At 43.8% G+C, this 20,515-nt stretch overlaps 1 protein-coding gene across 1 annotated transcript; it reads right to left on the bottom strand.

Moving 5' to 3' along the window:
* Positions 1–4,110: 4,110 nt before the first annotated feature.
* Positions 4,111–6,577, bottom strand: LOC140194794 (5-beta-cholestane-3-alpha,7-alpha-diol 12-alpha-hydroxylase-like). Its single transcript, XM_072252076.1, has one exon. It carries the CDS (start codon positions 6,575–6,577, stop codon positions 5,060–5,062), a length of 1,518 nt encoding a protein of 505 aa, XP_072108177.1. The 3' UTR covers positions 4,111–5,059.
* Between the last annotated feature and the right edge of the window lie 13,938 nt (positions 6,578–20,515).

Here is a 20,515-nt window from a genome sequence, read left to right as displayed (position 1 = left end):
CAGGCTATCGCTGACCTCCCAACCCCGACAGACAAGAGGGCCCTCAGAAGGCTCTTGGAGATGGTGGGGTACTGTAGGAAGTTTTGCAATAACTCTGCGGTCACTACCCCTCCCCCTCCTACTAAGCCCTTGCGAAAGAAAACTAGGTCGGAATTGGACGACCCTTGTTATTGTGGTCCGGGACAAAACCAAATGAGAGGTTACATTGATCGCAATTCATCAGTGTTTTTGGCTACTATGAAGTTTGCTAAGTTGGAGCCTGGTCTAAGGGATTATTAATAACACATATAAAAGGGACGGAAAATGTGATTGCTGACTGTCTGTCAAGGTGTTGACAACTTCAAATTCTCTGTATTAGCCAAATAGCTGATAAAGATGTATATTTGTGTGTATCAAATAATGTACTCATGTTTGTAATTTTTACCCCGGTAAAAATCCTTAAAGGGGGGAAGTGTGACGAGAATACACAGAAATTAAGATGTTTGCTGGCCTGGGCTAGCACCAGTGGCATCAGCAGTTGGTCTGCCACCTGTCCTCAGGGGAGGGAGAGATAAGGAAGACAATCAAGCAGCATTTGGAGATGTTAATGAAGGAGCCATCAGTCTGGGTATTGTCAAGATCGGCTCCCCCTTTGAACCCTGAACTGTTTGAAGTGATGGACAGGCGATTTGGAGATGTGTAATGAAGGGACGGGCGAGAGAGCTGTCTAGAGCGGCTCCCCCTTTGAACCCTGAACTGTCTGAAGTGATGGACAGGCGATACCCCAGCAGGGGGATAAAAAGGGACAGGTTCGCTAAGGCAAGACACACACCACACCACGAGGTAACGAGACCCTGGAAGCGGTGCCACCCCACAAGTCGGCGGGAGTCGTTTTGGAAGGCTGGTGGCGGAACCAAGCCTTAAACGCACAGGGTGGAAAGGTACGATCAGCGGGAACCCGGTGTGTGTCCGCCCTTGCTTGGGTGCCGGGTTCACTGCAGAGGATCGACCGCATCTGGAGGAGGGGCCACAGTCGGTGACCTCAGGTGACATCACAAAGGACTCACCCGAAAGCTGCTTGTGAGCAATATCGCAGGTCTGTGAGTGGAAGTCGTTTTGAATGATCATTCGCTTTTGTTCTCTCTCTCCTTCCACCCACGTTGTCCATCGCCATGGCAACGATTACTGCGAACTGAACTAAATTGGACTGAACTTTGCGTCACTTTGAAATTGGTCATTTATCCCAAGACGATAGAGCTTGATTGATCCTGTTATCTTAATTCTGTGCACATGTGTGTTTATCATTGCTGAACTGTTGCATTTATTATCCTTTCAATTACTGTGTTGCTTGTTTCTTTAATAAAATTTCTTAGTTCTAGTAATCCAGACTCCAACTGATTGATCCATTTCTGCTGGTTTGGCAACCCAGTTACGGGGTATGTAACACTCTATACCCTGAGATCCGGGAATGGAATACCGAGGATTATTCCGAGACAGGGAGGGAAGAATCCAATAAAACCCCAGAGTTAATGGCTCCACAAAGACAATTGCCCACCCTAATGCTGCCCAGTCCACGAGCAGCCGAGGATGGACAGTCCTCAGTAATTTCGGTGTACGCATCCTGGAAGCCTCAAGAACTTGCTCAGTATGTCCGCAGTACTCTACAGGTGTATAATGCGACCCCGCAAGATTTATTCGGTCTCTGCAGCATGATTCTCTCAGCTGATGAGGGGCGGAAATGGAAGGCAGAATTAAGATATGAAACCTATCAGGAGTTAAAGGCGGGATTGCATAATGAGAATGAACAGACAAACCAGATTATTGAAGCCCTGGAGAGGGCTCTCCAACAACCGTAAATATCACTAAAGTACTTGAATACAAACCTCAGCCTGAGAAATCGGGAGCGATTTGTGGTCTGCTACGGCACTTCCGCAGGAAACCAAGCCTTTAAATCATGGGAATCTGTCCCCCCAGTTTAATGCCTTACTGCTTCAATGCTTATCAATTAAGTTAGCCAACATGATTAAAACTAATACGTAATACGGATTGGCCTGGCAATGACCGAAATCGAATGCGACAAGCTTTGACATATTACTGGGGCCCGGCTTTCGAATCCCGATCAACCCCGAAGGGAACTAATATTAAAGCTGAATATCAAGCAACACACATCAAAGTTGCTGATGAACGCAGCAGGCCAGGCAGCATCTCCAGGAAGAGGTGCAGTCGATGTTTCGGGTCGAGACTCTTCGTGAGAACTAACTGAAAGAAGAGCTAGTAAGAGATTTGAAAGGGGAAGGGGAGGGGGAGATCCGAAATGATAGGAGAAAACAGGAGGGGGAGGGATCGAGCCAAGAGCCGGACAGTTGCCAGCGGGAAGAAGGACGCGAGCGGGCTATATCTGGGGATCAGAAATGGGAACCGAAGCACGGAATGCACGTGAAATTCCAAGGGGGCCCAGTGTGAGGCTTCATTTACAGCCACCACCAGTATGAGGTGTAAACTAGCAGAGTGAAACTTGCTCTGTCTCTTGGAGGTCGAGATTTTAAGCACAGACAAGGGTATCACCCTGGGACTAGTGAACAACGACAGCTTCATCGGTTACCGACCCCCAGTGGTGGGCACTTAATCTGGACTCCTCTTCGTTTGAGCTCCCACTGCCAGCTGTCGACCCCCATGTGACTCTGTGCTATGACCCTACGGGGTGCGCCACCGAGGAAAGCCAATATTGTGCACCCCTCGAGGGACAGAAGTTCCCAGTCGCGGTGTTTGGAGAGGTTAAAGGAAAAGAGGGCAGTGTATTACTGGCCGAAGTTCTGGATTCCCTTTGGCGACAGACAGGACTGGTGGTTTCCCATACCACCGTTAGGCTTCACCCTGGGTTTAAGCCAAAGAGGCTAGAGTTGTATAGAGCTGCAACATTACCTCGTGGCTCTTGAATACATACCCTGATCAATGAAGGCCAACATATTGTACGTTTTTTAACCACTTTATCAATTTGAGTGACAACTTTGAGGGATCTATGGATTTGGAACACAAGGTAATTATGTTTCACTACACTGCAAAGAATCCTGCCGTTTACTTTGTACTGCCTTCAGGTTTGACCTTCCAAAGAGAATGACTTCATACTTCTCCAGATTGAACTCCATCTGCCATTTCTCAGTCCAGCTCTGCTCTATTCTGCATCTGCATCCCTTTTTTCTACACTATCCACACCACCACCAACTTTTATGCAATCTGCAAACTTCCACTTCCTTATCCAAGTCATTTATAAAAATCATAAAGAGCAGGGGCCCAGAACAGATCCCTGTGGAACACCATTGATCACTGACCTCCAAGTAGAATATGTTCCATCTACAACCACCCTCTGTCTTCTGTGGGCAAACAAATTCCGAATCCATGTGAGCTTTTATTCCACTCCTTCCATCCACCTTATCCAGATGAAATGTCTTGACCTGTGCTGTCATCTGCCCAGTTCCCTCCATAGATGTCGCTTGATCTGCTGAGTTCCACCAACTTTTTGTGTGTTGCTCCAGATTCTGAGATATGAAATTGCTTGTGTCTGCAAACCTAAATCACAATATCTGAATGCATGGTGGAGACAAAGACTCTCACAACAGTTAAAGACACATCTAGATGAGCACTTGAATTGTCAGACAGCAGAAGGTACAGTCCAAGGACTGGTAAATGCGATTTGTATGGATTGATACTTCCTGTGAGCATGGAATTGGTGGGCCAAAGGACCTTTCCATTTTGTGTGACTATAATTTCTGCTCTCATTTAACTTTGGTCTCTTCTTACCAAATCCAGCAGTGTGAAGTCATGCTCTTAAAACTGAAAACAACTGCAGATACTAGAAACCTGAAGTTGATACAAGATTCTTCTATAAATGAAACTGTTTCTTTGAACTTTTAAGGTTTTGAGGCAGTCTTAGAATGAGAACACCATTTCTTGTAGCAGTGACCTCAAAAGTGTGTGAGGAATGTTCTGCTTGTGTTTAAGGAATTTGGATACAATATGTGGCAACCCTTGTTATTCTAGAATTCTCATGCAAAGTCATTAAAAGAATTTGAAAAAGTGGACTATTGAGACTAGAATATAAAAAAAATATTAACAGTTTATTTTAATCATTTACTTTTGCTGGTCAAGTACAATTATGAGTTAATCAGGCTTCTCATTACCAATCACATTTTCCTCACCGCAACACTTTTTTGCTTTCTACAGGGATGACTCTCTATGATTTCTTTGTCTGGTCTCATCCATTCAGCTACTCTTCCCAGTCTCCAGCAACTTTCCCCTGTAACCATATGTGGTATCTCTCCAGCTCCTCAATCACCACCACCTGAGGACCTAAATGGACCATCTGAATGAGCCAGAGATTCATCTGCACCTGCTCCAAACTCATCTTCTGCACTTGGTGCTCCAGATCTGGCCTTCTCAACACTGGTGAGTCAAAGTACTGACAAAGCAACTATTTTGCACAGAACTTGTACTCTGGGTGCATGTCATTGCAATTCCCCTGCCCATTCTATCACCAACCTGTCGGACCTCGACCTTCCCTACTGCAACAATGAGGTCAAACACAAATTACACGGCAATCCATATTCCCTTCGGCCCATGATGTTATACCAACCATTTACCCTACTGTAAGATCAAGCTAATCCTTCCCTCCCACATAACCCTCTATTTTTCTTTCATCATGTGTCTATCTGAGAGTCTCTTAAATGTCTCTAATATATCTATCTCTATCACCATCTCTGGCAAGGTGTTTCACACATCCTGTATAAAATCTACTTCTACTCTATACTTTCCTCCAATCACCTTAAAATTAGGCCCCCTTGTATTAGCCATTTCCACCCTTGAAAAAGTCTCTAGCTGTCCATTCAATCTATGCCTCTTATCATTTTATACACTTCTATCAATATGTATATATCTCTTATTTCACTACCCATTGATTCCCCACATATTCAGAAGTTTATCAATCATTTTTAAACTATCAGTGATAAGTGGTTTTGAGTTTTACGTGTTAACCTGGGTAAATAGAACTGGTGTATGCGTTTAGGGAAAAAAAAGTAACAAGCTGCTAACACCTGAAGCGGTATCTGAACTGGACATCGTAAGTAGGCTGCATTATGCCAAAGCCCCAGCGATCAATGGGCGGTATATCCTCCTCGGGGTTCACCAGCTCGAAGTCGAAGTAGCAGAGCATGAGGAAAACAAACTGCTTTAGTTCGTTGGTGGCGAAGAAGCGACCGGGACACATACTGATGCCAGCCCCCCACGGCATGTTGTAATACTTCAGCTTCTGGCCCCTCTTGTAGAAGTCCGTCTTCTTTGTCCCGTCCGCATTGAGGAACCGGTCGAACTGGAAGGAGTGCGGCCGCGGATGCAGTTCCTGGTCCATATGTATCGAAAGGTGAGGGAAAACAGCCACCCGGTCCCCTTTCTGCAGCAAGTAACGCCAGCCGTCAGCCATAGACAGCTCAAAGTCCTCCATCACGGTCCTGGACAGTAGTGGAGCGGCGTACATACGCAGGCTCTCCTCCACGGCACTGTCCAGCACCGGAGTCTTCTGCAGCATATCCCGGGTCAGGTTGACCAGTGGCCCGTCCGCCGTCGCTTGCTGGCCGGTCTGCGCCAGCAGCTCGTCCACTTCGGCTCGCACTGCGTTCAAGGCTTTGGGACTGCGGTAAAGGCTTAAGAGGACCCAGAAAGCCGAGGGACCGGTGTTTCCCTGAGACGCCCAGAGCAGCAGGAACATGTAGCGGCTCTGCATATCCAAGTGAACTCCTTCTTCATCCATCTGGCGCTGGAGCTCTGTCACCCAGCCGCTGGTCTGTTCCTGGTTTCTCATTTTCTGCACAGAGAGTAAGCTCCAGAACAGCCTCTTAAGCCTCTCGACTTCCAGCTTCTCCTTGGGCGGGAGTACAGCGTAAGCGAGCCTGGGAAACAGTCGGTCGTATTTCCTGAACTCATAGTAGAGTTGTTCCGAGTTTTCTCGGTCCAGTTTATTAGCACGGTTCTGATCTCCCTTGGTTGGTTCGTTACCGAACAGAGAGAGGTAGCCCGCCCTGAATACTATATTGTAGCAGTAATTAAACAGTCCATCTTGCTTCCATTCTCTGGTAAAGTCCGCAGTCCTGTGAAGCATCACTTTCTGTAGATTTATCATCATGGCTTGGGTCAGAACAACCAAACCGTCCCCCATGAGCTGTTTGTTACTTATTCCCTCCAGCAGCTTATGGTCAGGTTGTTTGGCGTGAAAACCGAATACCCTTTCAGCCAACTCAAATGCAAACTTTTTAAAGTCTAATTTCGATCTCGACACCTTCATCACGGCTCCGTAGGATATCGGGTCCATCAGGAATGTAATATAACAGCCGGCTAGCTGGACTGTGAAGATATCCCCATACTTTTTCTGCATCTCCTGCAGGAACTGCTCTGTGTTCCTTTGGAAGGACAGGACGTGGCCGAACCATGGCAGGTAGCCGGTATCCAGAGGCGGCTCGTTCGGTCCCCTCCTTCTCAAAGCGCCCAGGAGGTAAAGGAGGGCGACGAGAATGATTACCAGGCTCAAAAGAATAAACAGCACGTAAGACATGGTTTGGAAGAATCTGACTCCCCACACTACTGTTCTCAAATCCATGGTGGTGTGGGAGGAATTGTTAGTGTCAGATGACTGCGTTACTTCTCAAGTCAATTATTAACTCAGGAGCTGCTGCAATAGTTGGGAATGAACATGGAACAGAGAACACTACACACAGGAACAGACCCTCTTGTCCACGATGTCCGTGTCCATCAAACTAATGCCATCTGGTCTCTATCGGTCCATTCCTTGACCACTCATATGCCCCTCTGAGTGCTTCTTAAATGCTATCTATCTAATTTGGTTACACCACCTCTGGGCCAGCAAGTTCCAGGCACCTCCCCTTCGCGTAAAAAACTTTCCAACATTAAAGGCATTAAATAAAAGCATGTTATCCTTGCACACTGCACAAATAAAAATGGCTTTTCAGAGATGGCAACATAGATTGATGAAGCCATCCTTATTAATGTTATCTGCATGGACCCCATTAAGGCCTTTAAAGGGTCTCATATGGAGAATTAGACAAACAGTTGAGAGACCATAACATCGAGAATAGAGGGAGTTAGGACATAGAACAGTACAACAGTGTACAGGCCCTTTGACCATATTATTTGCTGACTTTTTAACTGCTTCAAGATCAATCTAACCTTTCCCTTCCGCATAGTCTAAGTTTTATTTCATCCATGTGCCTATCTAAGAGTGTCTTAAATGTCTCTAATCTACCTGTCTCTATCACTACCTTGGCAGCACATTTATGTACCCACTACTCCGTGTAAAAACTAACCTCCTGACATCTGCCATATAATTTTCCCCATACCCCTAAAATTATACCCTCTCTATTTCCACCCTGGGACAAAGGGACCAAAAACTACTCACAATTCTCCAAGTAAGCCCTCACCAGTGCCTCAATGTTACACCCTTGCTTTTATATTCTAGTCCTGTCAGAACGAATGGCCTCCTCACCATGGACTCAACTTGCAAATTAAGCTTTAGGGACTCCTGCATAAGGACCACCAAGTCCCTTGGCACTTAAGATTTTTGAATTTTCTCTCCATTTAGAAAGTAGTCTATGCTTTTATTTCTTCTACCAAAGTGCAGGACCATACACTTCCCAACACTGTATTCCAACTGCTGCTTCTTTACCCATTCTCCTAATCTGTCTAAGTCCTTCTGCAGCCTCTCTACTTCCTCAAAACTACCTGCCCTCCACCTAACTTTGTATCACCTGCAAACCTGGCCACAAAACCATCAATTCCAAATCATTGACATATTATGTAAAAGCAAGCAGTCACAACACAGACCCCTGTGGAACACCACTAGTCACCTTCAGCCAAGCAGAAAAGGTTCCCTTTATTCCCACTCTTTGCCACCTGCCAGTCAACCAATGCTCTATCCATGCTAGTATCTTTCCTGTAATACCATGGGCTCTTAACTTGTTAAGCAGCCTCATGTATGGCACCTTGTCATAGGCCTTCTGAAAATCCAAGTACAATACACAATATCCACTGATTCTCATTTGTCTGTCCTGCTTCTTATTCCTTCAAATAATTCCAGCAGATTTTCCCTTAAGGAGACCATGCTGACTATGGCCTATTCTATCATGTGCCTCCAAGTACCCTGAAACCACACCCTTAGCAACTGACTCCAACATCTTTCCAACCACTGAGGCCAGACTAACTGGCCTGTAATTTCCTTTCTTCTGCCTCTCTCCCTTTTTGAAGAGTGGAGTGACATTTGCAATTTTCCATTCCTCCACAAACATGAATTGATTCATGAAAGATCATTACTAATGCCTCTGCAATCTCTCAGCCACCTTTTTCAGAACCCTAGGTGTAGACCATCTAGTCCAGGTGACTCATCACCTTTAGACCTTTCAGTTTCCCAAGAACCTTCTCCTTGGTAATGGCAACTTCACACACTGCTGTCCCCTGACACTGTCAAACTTCCAGCATACTGCTAGAGCCTTTCACAGTGAAGACTGTTGCAAAATAACTATTCAGTTCATCTGCCATTTCCTTGACACCATTACTACCTCTCCAGCATAATTTTCCGGCAGTATGATATTTACTTTTGCCTCTCTTTTACACATTATCTATTTCGAAGAAACTTCTGGTATCCTCTTTAATATTGTTGGCTGGCTTCTCTGTGCCCTCTCTGAAACTTCCATATCCTTCTTATAATGAGGCGAACAGAAATGAACAGATTTGAAAAAATAAGTGGGGCTTGTTGGGCCTTCAGAATCAGAATCAGGTTTATTGTCACCGGCGCGTGACCTGAAATTTGTTAACTCAGCAGCAGTTCAATGCAATACATAATATAGATGAGGAAAAAAAATAATTAATTACAGTATACACATATTGAACAGACTAAAAAAAAATGTGCAAAAAACAGTAATACTTTATATTTTAAAAAAGTGAGGTAGTGTCCAAGGCCTTGAGCCTTGGGGCTCTCAATGACGTTGAGATCAGGGGGATAGATACTTGTGGTGAGAAATGTGAGATTTAAAAAGTGAAAAGGGCCAATCAAGACTTTCTGTTGAGTTTGAGATTGTTTGGGTTACTGGCCAAGGAAAATAAAAAGTTAAGTTTAGGTGGAGCAGCCTCAGTGGGAATAGACAGGGTTACATAAGAAATAGGAGCAGGAGTAGGCCATCTGGCCCGTCCAGCCTCCTCCGTCGATCAATAAGATCATGGCTGATCTGGCCAAGGACTCATCTCCACCTATCTGCCTTTTCCCCACAACCCTTAATTCCCCTACTATGCAAAAATCTACCCAACCTTTTCTTAAATATATTTACTGTGGAGGTGAAGCAGTGGAGGTTAGAGTGAGAAACTGGGGCTTTGGCACACGAGGCTACGGTGAGACGAGAAGGTGGCTTGGGTGAGATTTCTATTGTTTCTTTTTCTTTATTTATTAGTGCCTCGTTAGAGCAGTGAGAATGGATCCTAAGGGAGTGGTCTGCTCCTCTTATAAGATGTGGGAGATCTAGGAGACCTCAAATTTCCCTGATGACTACAGCAGAAAGACGTGCATCTGGTTACAGCTCCTTATAGACCCTGCTAGAAATGGGATCTGGATGATCTACGCCTCATTCTTGAGAATTAGAAGTTGATAGACAAGAGTTCTAAGTTGTAGCTGGCTGACTAGCAAGAGAAGGAAAGTCAGACATTGCAGAGAACTCCTGTGGTCATTCCCCTCAAAATCAAATAAACCTCTGGTTACTATTGGTGGGGGGATGGGGGTGGAATGATCTACCAAGGGAAAGCTGCAGCAACCAAGTCTCTGGAACTGCATCAGACTCTGGCTCATAAGGGAAGGGAGAAGAAGAGCAAATACTGTAGTTAAGGGAACAGACAGGAGATTCCATGAATGTGAAAGAGACTCCCAAATGGTATCTTGCCTCCCAACTGCCAGGCTCAGGGATGTCTCAACGGAAGGGTGAATGGCTGGAAGTTGTGGTTCAATGGTTCCATTTAATATAAGAGAATGTATACAATATACAACCTGAAATTCTCAGTCTCCACGGACATCTTTGAAACAGAACAAAAACCCCAAAAAATGAGTGATAGAAAAAAACGTAATCACTCCCAAGGACCTTGACCCCTCACACGCACAAGCATATTAGTTTCAATGACATAGCTAGGAAAAAGGATAATGTCCTGAAAAGTGACTCTAGGGAGCTAGGTAGCAAGCTGAAAAGGAGAACCTCAAGGGTAATCATCTCTGGTTTGCTGTCTGTGCCACATGCCAGTGAGAGTAAGAATAGGATGATATGGCAGGTAAAAGTGTGGCTGAAGAATTGGTGCAGGAGGCAGATTTTACACTTGTGGATCACTAGGCCCTGTTTTGGTGAAGGTATGATATATACACCTGAACTCAAGGGAATCAAACCTACCTGGTTTGCTAGAGTTGTTGGGTAGGATTTAAACTATTTCACGATCATACACAATTACATTTCCTTTCTGATTTCTGATATGGACAGAGTTGACAACATGGAGTTTGTAATATTTGTCTGCAGATTTTAGAAATGACTCATTTGTACTGTTTTTATTGAAAAAACGATTGACTCACTCTGTCGTATTCCAAAGAAGAAAAGGCCTTGAAGTGAAAAAGAACTGCTGGTTCATTTAAAGTGAAATGGCTAAATGAAACAGTAGAAACTGCTCCACCGAAAGCTCATGAGGTCAGGGATATGCAGCAACAGAAAGTATTTATGTACAATACAGGAACTGGTATTACCTGCGTGTATTATCGCGGTTGCTGGAGAATGCAAGTGGGAAGAACTGGAATGATGTTTAGAAACTTGACTTTTGAAAGCATTATTTAGCAAGCAAATCACAAACAGATGGTATGTAATAAGACTCATTCATGTGTATTATTTTATTTCATAGAAACATAGCAAAACATAGAAAATAGGTGCAGGAGTAGGCCATTTGGCCCTTCGAGCCTGCACCGCCACTCAATATGATCATGGCTGATCATCCAACTCAGAACCCTGTACCAGCCTTCCCTCCATACCCCCTGATCCCTTTAGCCACAAGGGCCGTATCTAACTCCCCCTTAAATATAGCCAATGAACTGGCCTCAACTGTTTCCTGTGGCAGAGAATTCCACAGATTCACCACTCTCTGTGTGAAGAAGTTTTTCCTAATCTCGGTCCTAAAAGGCTTCCCCTTTATCCTCAAACTGTGACCCCTCGTTCTTTCTTTTAAACAATGAACAACAAATTGAACTTGGTAGTTTATTATCCTTAGAATTGCTTCAGGTTTACTTACACTTAAAATTTCAGTGTGCTTATGTTGTTGTCACTGCGCAAAAAACTGCACAGCGCAAGATTTTTACGCACACTAGTTATTACAAATTAGAGGGAACACTGATGGAAACCAGAGCGATGGAGCAGTTGATGTAAAGATAGATGCAACATGTGGAGAGACCATGAGGAAGACTGGCAATAGATAGGGCATAAATGCAGTTGGATGGATGGATTGTCCACTTTAATGTGAGAAGTATCATAAACATGGATGATGAATTTAGAGCATGGATCAGTACATGAAACTATGGCATTGTGACCATTACAGAGACTTGGCCATTACAAAGGCAGGCATGGCTGTTGGATAGTTAGATGTTTCAAAAGGGACAGGGAGGAAGATACAAGAGGTGGGGGAGTGGCATTGGTAATTAGGGATAGTATCACAGCTGCAGAAAGGGAGGACATCTTGAAGGGATCATCTACTGAGTGAGTGTGGGCGGAAGTCAGAAACAGAAGAACAATCACATTATTGGGAGTATTCTATAGACCCCCGCTATAGCAACAGAGACACTGAGGAGCAGATCGGGAAGCAGATTTTGGAAAGGTGCAAAGTAACAGGGTTGTTGTTATAGGTGACTTCAAATTCTTTAATATTGATTGGTACCTCCTTAGTGCAAAAGGTTCAGATGGGCAAAAGTTTTAGGTGTGTCCAGGAAGTATTCATGACACAGTAAATCGATGATCTGGAAGATAATGTGGTTAACTGGAACAGCAAATTTGGGGATGACACCAATATTGGGGGTGCAGTGGACAGCAAGGAAGGTTATCATGGCTTGCAGAGGGATTTGCATCAGATGGAAAAATTGGTTGAAAAATGGCAGATGGAATTTAATGCAGAAAAATGCGAGGTTTTACACATCAGTAGCACCAACCAGGGTAGGTCTTACACAGTGAATGGTAGGACACTGAGGAGTGTGGTAGAACAAAGGGATCTGGGAATATAGGTCCATAATTTGTTGAAAGTGGTGTCACATGTAGAAAAGCTTTTGGCACATTGGCCTTCATAAATCAATGTATTGAGTACAGGAGATGGGATGTTGTGTTGAAGTTGTATAACATGTTGGTGAGGCCTAATTTGGAGTATTGTGTGCAGTTTTGGTTACCTACCTACAGGAAAGATGTAAACAAGGTTGAAAGAATACAGAGAAAATTTACAAGAATGTCACCAGGTCTGGGGGACCTGAGCTACAAAAAAGATTGAATAGGTTAGGACTGTATTCTTTAGAACATAGAAGATTGAGAGGAAATTTGATAGAGGTATACAAAATTATGAGGGGTATAGATATGTTAAATGCAAGCAGGCTTTTTGCACTGAGATTGGGTGGGATTACAATCAGAGGTCATGGGTTAAGGGTGAAAGGTGAAAAGTTTAAGGGGAACATGAGGGGAAACTTCTTCACTCAGAGGGTTGTGAGATTGTGGAATGAGCTGCCAGCACAAGCATTGCATGCAAGCTTGATTTCAACATGTAAGATAGGTACATGAATGGCAGGGGCATGGAGGGCTATGGTCCTTGTGCAGGTCAATGGGAATAGGTGGTTTAAATGGTCTCAGCATGGACTAGTTGGACCGAAGTGCTTGTTTCTGTGGGCTACTTCTCTATGACTCTATGGAGGAGAGGCCATACTGGATCTAGTACTAGGGAATGAATCTGGTCAGGTGACAGATCTCTCGGTAGGTGAACGTTTCGAAGACAGTGACCTCACCTCCCTGAACTTTACCAAAGCTTTAGACAGGGATAGGAGAAGATGGAATAGACAAGTATTTAATTGGGGGAATGCGAGTTATGATACTCTCAATCAGGAACTTAGAAGCATAAATTGGGAACAGATTTACTCAGCAAAATGTACAGTCAAAATGTGGAGGTTGTTTAGGAAGCACTTGGATGGGGTTTGGATAGGTTTGTCCCATTGAGGCAGTGAAAGAATGGGGCAGGGTTGACAGGATAAATGGAACATCTAGTAAAGAGGAGGGAAAAAACATGCTTAAGAGCTGTTGAAAGTTATAATGTAGCCAGGTAGAAGCTTAAGAAGGGACTTAGGAAAGCTAGAGATTATATAAAAAGGCTTGACCGGTAAGATTTAGGAAACCTCATGGGGTTTTACACTTGCATGAAGAACTGGAGGGTGATTAGAGTCAGGGTTGGACTGATCAGGAATAAAAGAGAAAATGTGCCTGTGTGATGATATTGGGTTCACTGTCCACAAAACTCTAACGAAGATTTTAAGCCATATCTGCTTCAGGTATGATGAATGACGATATAGATAGGTGCTGCTGAAAGGTCTTGGCCTGAAATGTCAACTGTTTATTCTTTTCCATAGATGCTGCCTGGCCTGCTAAATTCCTCCAGCATTTTGTATGTATTGCTTGGATTTCCAGCATCTGCAGATTTTCTTGTCAATATAGCTATCTACAGGTACTCTCAGTATAGGCAGGTTAAACTGTATCAACTTATTCTTCAAAAAGTAGCTTATTTCCCTGTCGAATATCTGCGGTGAGGTCCAGCTGCCAATACCCACTATTTGAGTACTGAATTCCCCCTCCCTACCAAGGAGAAGATACTACCATATAACTAAGTAGTTTAAACACAGTTTATTTTATTTTTAATGATACTCATTTAATTTTAGACAAATAGTTCCCAACGCATATTTAGGATTTCTGATTTATAAAACATTTCTGAATTACAGAAAAACTTACAAACTATGAAGGATTTCCAAACACTGGGTACAATGCTTTTGAACTAAAAGAACATACCATTGAGTTTTAGATGAACGAGTTGTCCGTTGCAGAACTGAAGGTTGAGGAATGAATCCTAGTTCTTCTTTCTGTCACCCCATCTTTCTGTCATTCTCCTTGTCATTCCTAAAAATCCACAATGCTTTCTAACATTTATAGATTTTTGCTATTGGTTGACATTATCTGCACATGATGTTTTTCAGATACCTTTGCTGTGACAAAGTAATTTGCACAGAGGGTCTTTTTTTCCAAATACATCAAGGTATTAAAGAATAAAAGAGAGATGAGAGTGGATATTGGATTACTTGAAAATGATGATGCAGAAGTAGTAAAGGGGCACAAAGAAACAGCAGATGAACTTAATAGGTATTTTGCAACAATCTGCTCTGTGGAAGGTACTAGCAGTATGCCAGAAACTCGAGAGTGTCAAGTGTAGTTGCTATTAGTAAGGAGAAGATGCTTGGGAAACTGAAAATTCTGAGGCCTAATTTAGAGCTTTGTGGATAAGTCATCTGGATCAGATGGACTGCACTGAGGGTTCTGAAAGAGGTAGCTGAGGAGATTGTGTAGGCATGAGTAATGATCTTTCAAGAATCACAAGATCTTGGCATGGTTTCAGAGGACTGAAAAATTGCAAATGTCACTCCACTCTTCAAAAAGAGAGGGAGGCAGAAGAAAGAAAATCATAGGACAGTTAGCCTGACCTCAGTGGTTGAGAAAATGTTGGAGTCAATTGTTAAGGATGAGGTTTTGGGATGCTTGGATGCAAATGATAAAAAAGGTCAGAGTCAGCATGGTTTCCTTAAGGGGAAATTTTACAAATCTGTCAGAATTCTTCGAGGAAATAACAGGCAAGATAGACAAATGAGAGTCAGTGGATGTTGTTAACTTAGATGTTCAGAAGGCCTTTAACATGATGTCGCACATTTAGCTGCTTAACAAGAGGCCGTGGTATGACAGGAAAGGTACTAGCATGGATTGAGCATTGGCTGATTGGCAGGAGGAAAAGAGTGGGAACCTTTTCTGGTTGGCTGCTGGTGACTAGTGGTGTTCTGTAGGGGTTGGTGTTGGGGCCGCTTCTTTTCATGTTATATATGCAACGCCCTGGTTAAGTTTTTACTGCTAATACTGTAGGGTATTTCATTTATGTAGTAGCCTTCTGTAGAAGCAATGTGTCTTGCTGATAGCATGTTTGGGTTTCAGGTAAAGGTAAGGGGCTGTGATGTTCAATTTAGGAACATTGTGTCAGCCAATCAGGATAGTGGAATTGGGAGAAGGTTCTAGAGAAAGATGGGTGGAGAGAGATTTGTGACAGACACTGGTGGGGTTCATGGTCCTTTTGGCAGAGAGAACAGGAGGGAAGATGGCTGAGGATGCTGTGGGAAGGAGTGTTCCCATTGCACAAGGTGCTTTGTGCAGATGAATGACTCCAAGGAGGAAGGGCCAATACTCCAGAGAGAGCACCCCTTTGTTCAAGATGGATTTTGAGTGACGTTCAGGATATGGTGTGTGCTTTCACGCAGCCTGTGGGTCCAGAGCATGAGTAAAAGGCAACTTCAAGGTGAGCTCTGATGTACACATTTAGACTGTTAAATTGTAATGGGCCCTTTTGTTTGTTTTCCCTTTTCTTTTTGTTTCCTACTAACTGTTTGATAAAGCTGAAATTTGTAAATATACTCTCTTTATAATTTTATGTGGTTTACGATTTGTTATTTTTTGCCGACCGACAACTGTGTATGGGCGGTATTTATGCAGCATTTGCTCAAATCGAGGCTTCTTTAATCAGAACGTCCAACGTTCCTGTTTGGTTGAACCCCAAATCACACCGACCCTAGACACCTACTGTTTATGAAAGGTGGCTATCTCACCACTGAATCCTGTGACTGTTAGCAGGAATGGCAACGCGCCACATTTCCATATGAATTGACGGCTTTATGGCCAAGTTTGTGGGTGATATGAAGATAGCTGGAGGGGCAAGTAGTTTTGAGGAAGCAGGAAGTCTGCAGAAGGACTTAGACAGATGGGGGGAATGGGCAAAGAAGAGGCAGATGGAATATAGTGTAGGGAAGTATATGGTGATGTACTTTGGTAGAAGGAATAAAGGTGTAAGCTACAGTATTTTCCAAACAGCAAGAAAATTAAAAAATCATAAGTGCAAATGGAGTTCTCATGCAGAGTTCCCTCAAGGTTAACTTGCAAGTTGAGTAAGGAAGGCAAATGCAATGTTAGCATTTATTTCGAGAGAACTAGAATATAAGAGCAAGGACGTAATGCTGAGGCATTATAAGGCATTGGTCAGACTGCACTTGGAATATTGTGAGCAGTTTTGTGTCCTTTATGTAAGAAAAGACGTGATGGCTTTGGAAAGGACCCAGAGGAGGCTCACAAGAATGATTCCCAGAACAAAAGGGTTAACATCTGACGAGTGTTTAATGGCTCTGGACCTGTACTTGCTGGAGTTTAAAAAAATGATAGGGGATCTCACTGAAATGTATTGAATATTGAAAGGTCTGGACACAGTGGATGTGGGGAGGATGTTTCCTATAGTGGGTGAGTCTAGAACCAAAGGGCACAACCTCAGAATAGAAGGATGTCCATTTAGAACAGAGATGAGAAGAAATTTCTTCAGCTAGTGGGTAGTAAATCTGTGGAATTCATTGCCACGACAACTATGGAGGCCAGGTCATTGATTCAAGATTCAAAGATTCAAAAAACTTTATTGTCATTCTAACCGTACATCAGCTCTGCAGGGCAGAATGAGACAGCGTTTCTCAGGAGCAGTGCAATCATAACATAACAAATGCAACACTAAATAATAAACATAACAATAAATACTAAAACATAACAGCCACATGTCAGTTAAAATCAAGTTATAAGTGTCCAGTGCAAGTTAAAAGTGTCCAAAGCAGAGTCAGGTAGAGCAGCTATTTAGCAGTCTGACTGCCTGTGGGAGGAAGCTGTTTAGTAGCCTTGTGGGTTTTAGTTTTGATGCTCCTGTAATGCTTGCCTGATGGCAGAAGAACAAACAGTTCATGGAGAGGGTGTGAGGGGTCTTTAACAATGTACTGTGTCTTCTGGAGGCATCGACTCTGAAAGAGGTCTTGGACAGAAGTTAGGGAGACCCCAATAACCTTCTCTGCTCCCCGAACCACCCTCTGCAAGGCTTTTTTGTCGACGGCACTGCAGCTGGAGATTAGGGGACCAAAACTGCACACAATACTCCAGGTGTGGTCTCGCCAAGGCCTTGTACAACTGCAGTAGTACCTCCCTGCTCCTGTACTCGAATCCTCTCGCTATAAATGCCAACATACCATTCGCCTTTTTCACCGCCTGCTGTACCTGCATGCCCACTTTCAATGACTGGTGTATAATGACACCCAGGTCTCGTTGCACCTCCCCTTTTCCTAATCGGCCACCATTCAGATAATAATCTGTTTTCCTATTTTTGCCACCAAAGTGGATAACTTCACATTTATCCACATTAAATTGCATCTGCCATGAATTTGCCCGCTCACCCAACCTATCCAAGTCACTCTGCATCCTCTTAGCATCCTCCTCACAGCTAACACTGCCACCCAGCTTCGTGTCTTCCGCAAACTTGGAGATGCTGCATTTAATTCCCTCATCCAAGTCATTAATATATATTTTAAACAACTGGGGTCCCAGCACTGAGCCTTGCGGTCCCCCACTAGTCACCGCCTGCCATTCTGAAAAGGTCCCGTTTATTCCCACTCTTTGCTTCCTGTCTGCTAACCAATTCTCTATCCACATCAATACCTTACCCCCAATACCATGTGCTTTAAGTTTGCACACTAATTTCCTGTGTGGGACCTTGTCAAAAGCCTTTTGAAAATCCAAATATACCACATCCACTGGCTCTCCCCTATCCACTCTACTAGTTACATCCTCAAAAAATTCAATGAGATTCGTCAGGCATGATTTTCCTTTCACAAATCCATGCTGACCTTGTCCGATCATTTCACCGCTTTCCAAATGTGCTGTTATCACATCTTTGATAACTGACTCCAGCAGTTTCCCCACCACCGACGTTAGGCTAACCGGTCTATAATTCCCCGGTTTCTCTCTCCCTCCTTTTTTAAAAAGTGGGGTTACATTAGCCACCCTCCAATCCTCAGGAACTAGTCCAGAATCTAACGAGTTTTGAAAAATTATCACTAATGTATCCACTATTTCTTGGGCTACTTCCTTAAGCACTCTGGGATGCAGACCATCTGGCCCTGGGGATTTATCTGCCTTCAATCCCTTCAATTTACGTAACACCACTTCCCTACTAACATGTATTTTGCTCAGTTCCTCCATCTCACTGGACCCTCTGTCCCCTACTATTTCTGGAAGATTATTTATGTTCTCCTTAGTGAAGACAGAACCAAAGTAATTATTCAATTGGTCTGCCATGTCCTTGCTCCCCATAATCAATTCACCTGTTTCTGTCTGTAGGGGACCTACATTTGTCTTTACCAGTCTTTTCCTTTTTACATATCTATAAAAGCTTTTACAGTCAGTTTTTATGTTCCCTGCCGGTTTTCTCTCATAATCTTTTTTCCCCTTCCTAATTAAGCCCTTTGTCCTCCTCTGCTGAACTCTGAATTTCTCCCAGTCCTCAGGTGAGCCACTTTTTCTGGCTAATTTGTATGCTTCTTCTTTGGAATTGATACTATCCCTAATTTCTCTTGTCAGCCACGGGTGCACTACCTTCCTTGATTTATTCTTTTGCCAAACTGGGATGAACAATTGTTGTAGTTCATCCATGCAACCTTTAAATGCTTGCCATTGCATATCCACCGTCAATCCTTTAAGTGTCACTTGCCAGTCTATCTTAGCTAATTCACGTCTCATACCTTCAAAGTTACCCCTCTTTAAGTTCAGAACCTTTGTTTCTGAATTAACTATGTCACTCTCCATCTTAATGAAGAATTCCACCATAATATGGTCACTCTTACCCAAGGGGCCTCTCACGACAAGATTGCTAATTAACCCTTCCTCATTGCTCAAAACCCAGTCCAGAATAGCCTGCTCTCTAGTTGGTTCCTCGACATGTTGGTTCAGAAAACCATCCCGCATACATTCCAAGAAATCCTCTTCCTCAGCACCTTTACCAATTTGGTTCACCCAATCTACATGGAGATTGAAGTCACCCATTATAACTGCTGTTCCTTTATTGCACACATTTCTAATTTCCTGTTTAATACCATCTCCGACCTCACTACTACTGTTTGGTGGCCTGTACACAACTCACACCAGCGTTTTCTGCCCCTTAGTGTTACGCAGCTCTACCCATACCGATTCCACATCTTCCCGGCTTATGTCCTTCCTTTCTATTGCGTTAATCTCATATTTAACCAGCAACGCCACCCCACCTCCTTTTCTTTCATGTCTATCCTTCCTGAATATTGAATATCCCTGAATGTTGAGCTCCCATCCTTGGTCACCCTGGAGCCATGTCTCTGTGATCCCAACTATATCATGATCATTAATAACAATCTGCACTTTCAATTCATCCACCTTATTACGAATGCTCCTTGCATTGACACACAAAGCCTTCAGGCGCTCTTTTACAACTCTCTTAGCCCTTATACAATTATGTTGAAAAGTGGCCCTTTTTAATGCTTGCCCTGGATTTGTCGGCCTGCCACTTTTACTTTTCTCCTTAGTACTTTTTGCTTCCACCCTCACTTTACACCCCTCTGTCTCTCTGCACTCGTTCCCATCCCCCTGTTGTGAACTAACCTCCTCTCGCCTAGCCTCTTTAATTTGATTCCCACCCCCCAACCATTCTACTTTAAAGTCACCTCAGTAGCCCTCGCTAATCTCCCCACCAGGATATTGGTCCCCCTAGGATTCAAGTGTAACCTGTCCTTTTCGTACAGGTCACGCCTGCGCCAAAAGAGGTCCCAATGATCCAAAAACTTGAATCCCTGCCCCCTGCTCCAATCCCTCAGCCACGCATTTATCCTCCACCTCATCGCATTCCTACTCTCACTGTCGCGTGGCACAGGCAGTAATCCCGAGATTACTACCTTTGCGGTCCTTTTTCTCAACTCCCTTCCTAGCTCCCTATATTCTCCTTTCAGGACCTCATCCCTTTTCCTACCTATGTCATTGGTACCTATATCTACCACAACCTCTGGCTCCTCACCCTCCCACTTCAGGATATCTTGAACACGATCAGAAATATCCTGGACCCTGGCACCAGGGAGGCAAACTGTCATCCGGGTCTCTGGACTGCGTCCACAGAATCGCTTATCTGACCCCCTTACTATCGAGTCCCCTATCACAACTGCCCTCCTCTTCCTTGCCCTACCCTACTGAGCTACAGGGCCGGACTCTGTGCCGGAGGCACGGCCACTGTCACTTCCCCCAGGTAAGCTGTCCCCCCCAACAGTACT

The sequence above is a fragment of the Mobula birostris genome, chromosome 3 (assembly GCF_030028105.1).
Source record: "Mobula birostris isolate sMobBir1 chromosome 3, sMobBir1.hap1, whole genome shotgun sequence".
NCBI lineage: Eukaryota > Metazoa > Chordata > Chondrichthyes > Myliobatiformes > Myliobatidae > Mobula > Mobula birostris.
This window is presented reverse-complemented; position numbering and strand designations above follow the sequence as displayed.